General features: G+C 49.8%; 1 protein-coding gene across 1 annotated transcript in view; it reads right to left on the reverse strand.

Annotated features, from left to right (window-relative positions):
* Positions 1-1629, reverse strand: part of LOC103606683 (alpha-2-HS-glycoprotein-like) — a 10063-nt gene that overhangs the window by 5617 nt on the left and 2817 nt on the right. The window contains 2 exon segments of the mRNA XM_008591236.1: positions 536-620; positions 1124-1237. Coding sequence (XP_008589458.1) covers positions 536-620; positions 1124-1237 — 199 coding nt within the window.

Raw genomic sequence — 1629 nt, forward strand, 5'->3', positions numbered from 1 at the left:
AGCTAAGAGAGAAAGAAGGAAGGAAAGAAAGACCACAGTGGTGCCATGATCCAACAGAGGGGGGAACATTCCTAGGGCTACATAGTGGAGTGGGGGGGAGAGGGGGAAGGGAAGGGAGGTTGGGCGATAATTGGGAGGGGACAAGGGGTACAAAAGTAATTTCTGGTAATGGGTATGCCCCCAATGAATCTGGCCCTCACATCATGGACAGGAGGGGGAACAATCAGCTTTGTTTCTCATGAATATTCATAATAAAAATAAATAAATAAATAAAAGGACTAAGGCATTTTCTCCACTTCTTGCTAAACCTTCAAGTGGCCTGTGTTATGCTGATATTTCTGCAGGAGCCCCTATGGTCGGGGGGCAATTTTCACCTCCAATGAGCAGAGCTCCTTAAAGAACAGTTTTAAAACCCAGGAAATGTGGCTTCTTCTTTTCCTCCCCTACAAAGTGGTTCCAACTACTTAGGTTGAAAGTACTCAGATTCCTTCCACATTCTCTCTACGAGGTGAAAATAAGACGACGTCATCTCTACCTGGATTGGAATGACATTTTGCAGACAACACGGAAAACTGGCCGTCGTGTTTTAACAGCCGGAAATCACAGTCTCCTTCCACAGCCTGGAGAAAGAAGTCCACAGTGAGGGCCCCTGAGGACGGCTGGCCTTTCACTCCTCCCTTGGGAAGGGGTCCCTCAGGCATGCTTCTCAAAGGTGACCCTCACCCAAACCACCTTCACTAATACGTAATAGTGAAACATTACATTCTCTGCTTTCAGGGAGGGCTACAGCAAGAAAGTTGAACTGTTGTAAAAATCAGCCCCAGGGAGGGCGGCCTCCAATGGCAATTTTAGAAACGGCCCAGTGCCTAGCCGNAACCACCTTCACTAATACGTAATAGTGAAACATTACATTCTCTGCTTTCAGGGAGGGCTACGGCAAGAAAGTTGAACTGTTGTAAAAATCAGCCCCAGGGAGGGTGGCCTCCAATGGCAATTTTAGAAACGGCCCAGTGCCTAGCCGAGAAGGCAGGCCGGGAAGCCAAATGCCACGGGCCTGCTCTTTGCGGAACTGCGGGGGAACTGGCTGGGGCGCCACCCGCAGCCACTCGGGAAGGGCACTCACATGCTCCGCCAGCTGCCTCACGGTGCAGTTTGCCAAGGGGGTGGGGTCCAGCGCATGGCAGGTGGTCTCTAGCGTGTCTATTTCTAGCTCAAGCAGCTCTCCAGCGACGGACAGCTGTGGAGACACAGAATGAAGAAATGAGATCCTGTTCGGGCCGAAGCTTGAGCCCCCGTTGGGCTTGAACCCACCCCCGTTTTGGAGAGAGGGGTGAGGGAAAAGTCCTTCCTACGGTCACTCTGCAACTCCCCGTAGTTATGAACTGGCCTGTGGCCAGGACAAAGACCGGGCTTCTCTGGTCTTGCTCTGTTAATTGGGCAGCAATAAATGGTGCGTGCAAGGAAGAAAGGGGTGTGGGCTTGGACAAGTTGAAGGAGACACAGTCTTCACTCTGAGTTTCTATTTGGAAACTATAAATGAGTGCTGAAATATTTTTTGTTTTTTAAAATTCCACCCTTCAAGCAGTGCTTTGAAAAAGTCAGCTTTGGATTTTTCTCAGTCAAGCTGAA

Source organism: Galeopterus variegatus, unplaced genomic scaffold, assembly GCF_000696425.1.
Source record: "Galeopterus variegatus unplaced genomic scaffold, G_variegatus-3.0.2 Scaffold6778, whole genome shotgun sequence".
Taxonomy (NCBI): domain Eukaryota; kingdom Metazoa; phylum Chordata; class Mammalia; order Dermoptera; family Cynocephalidae; genus Galeopterus; species Galeopterus variegatus.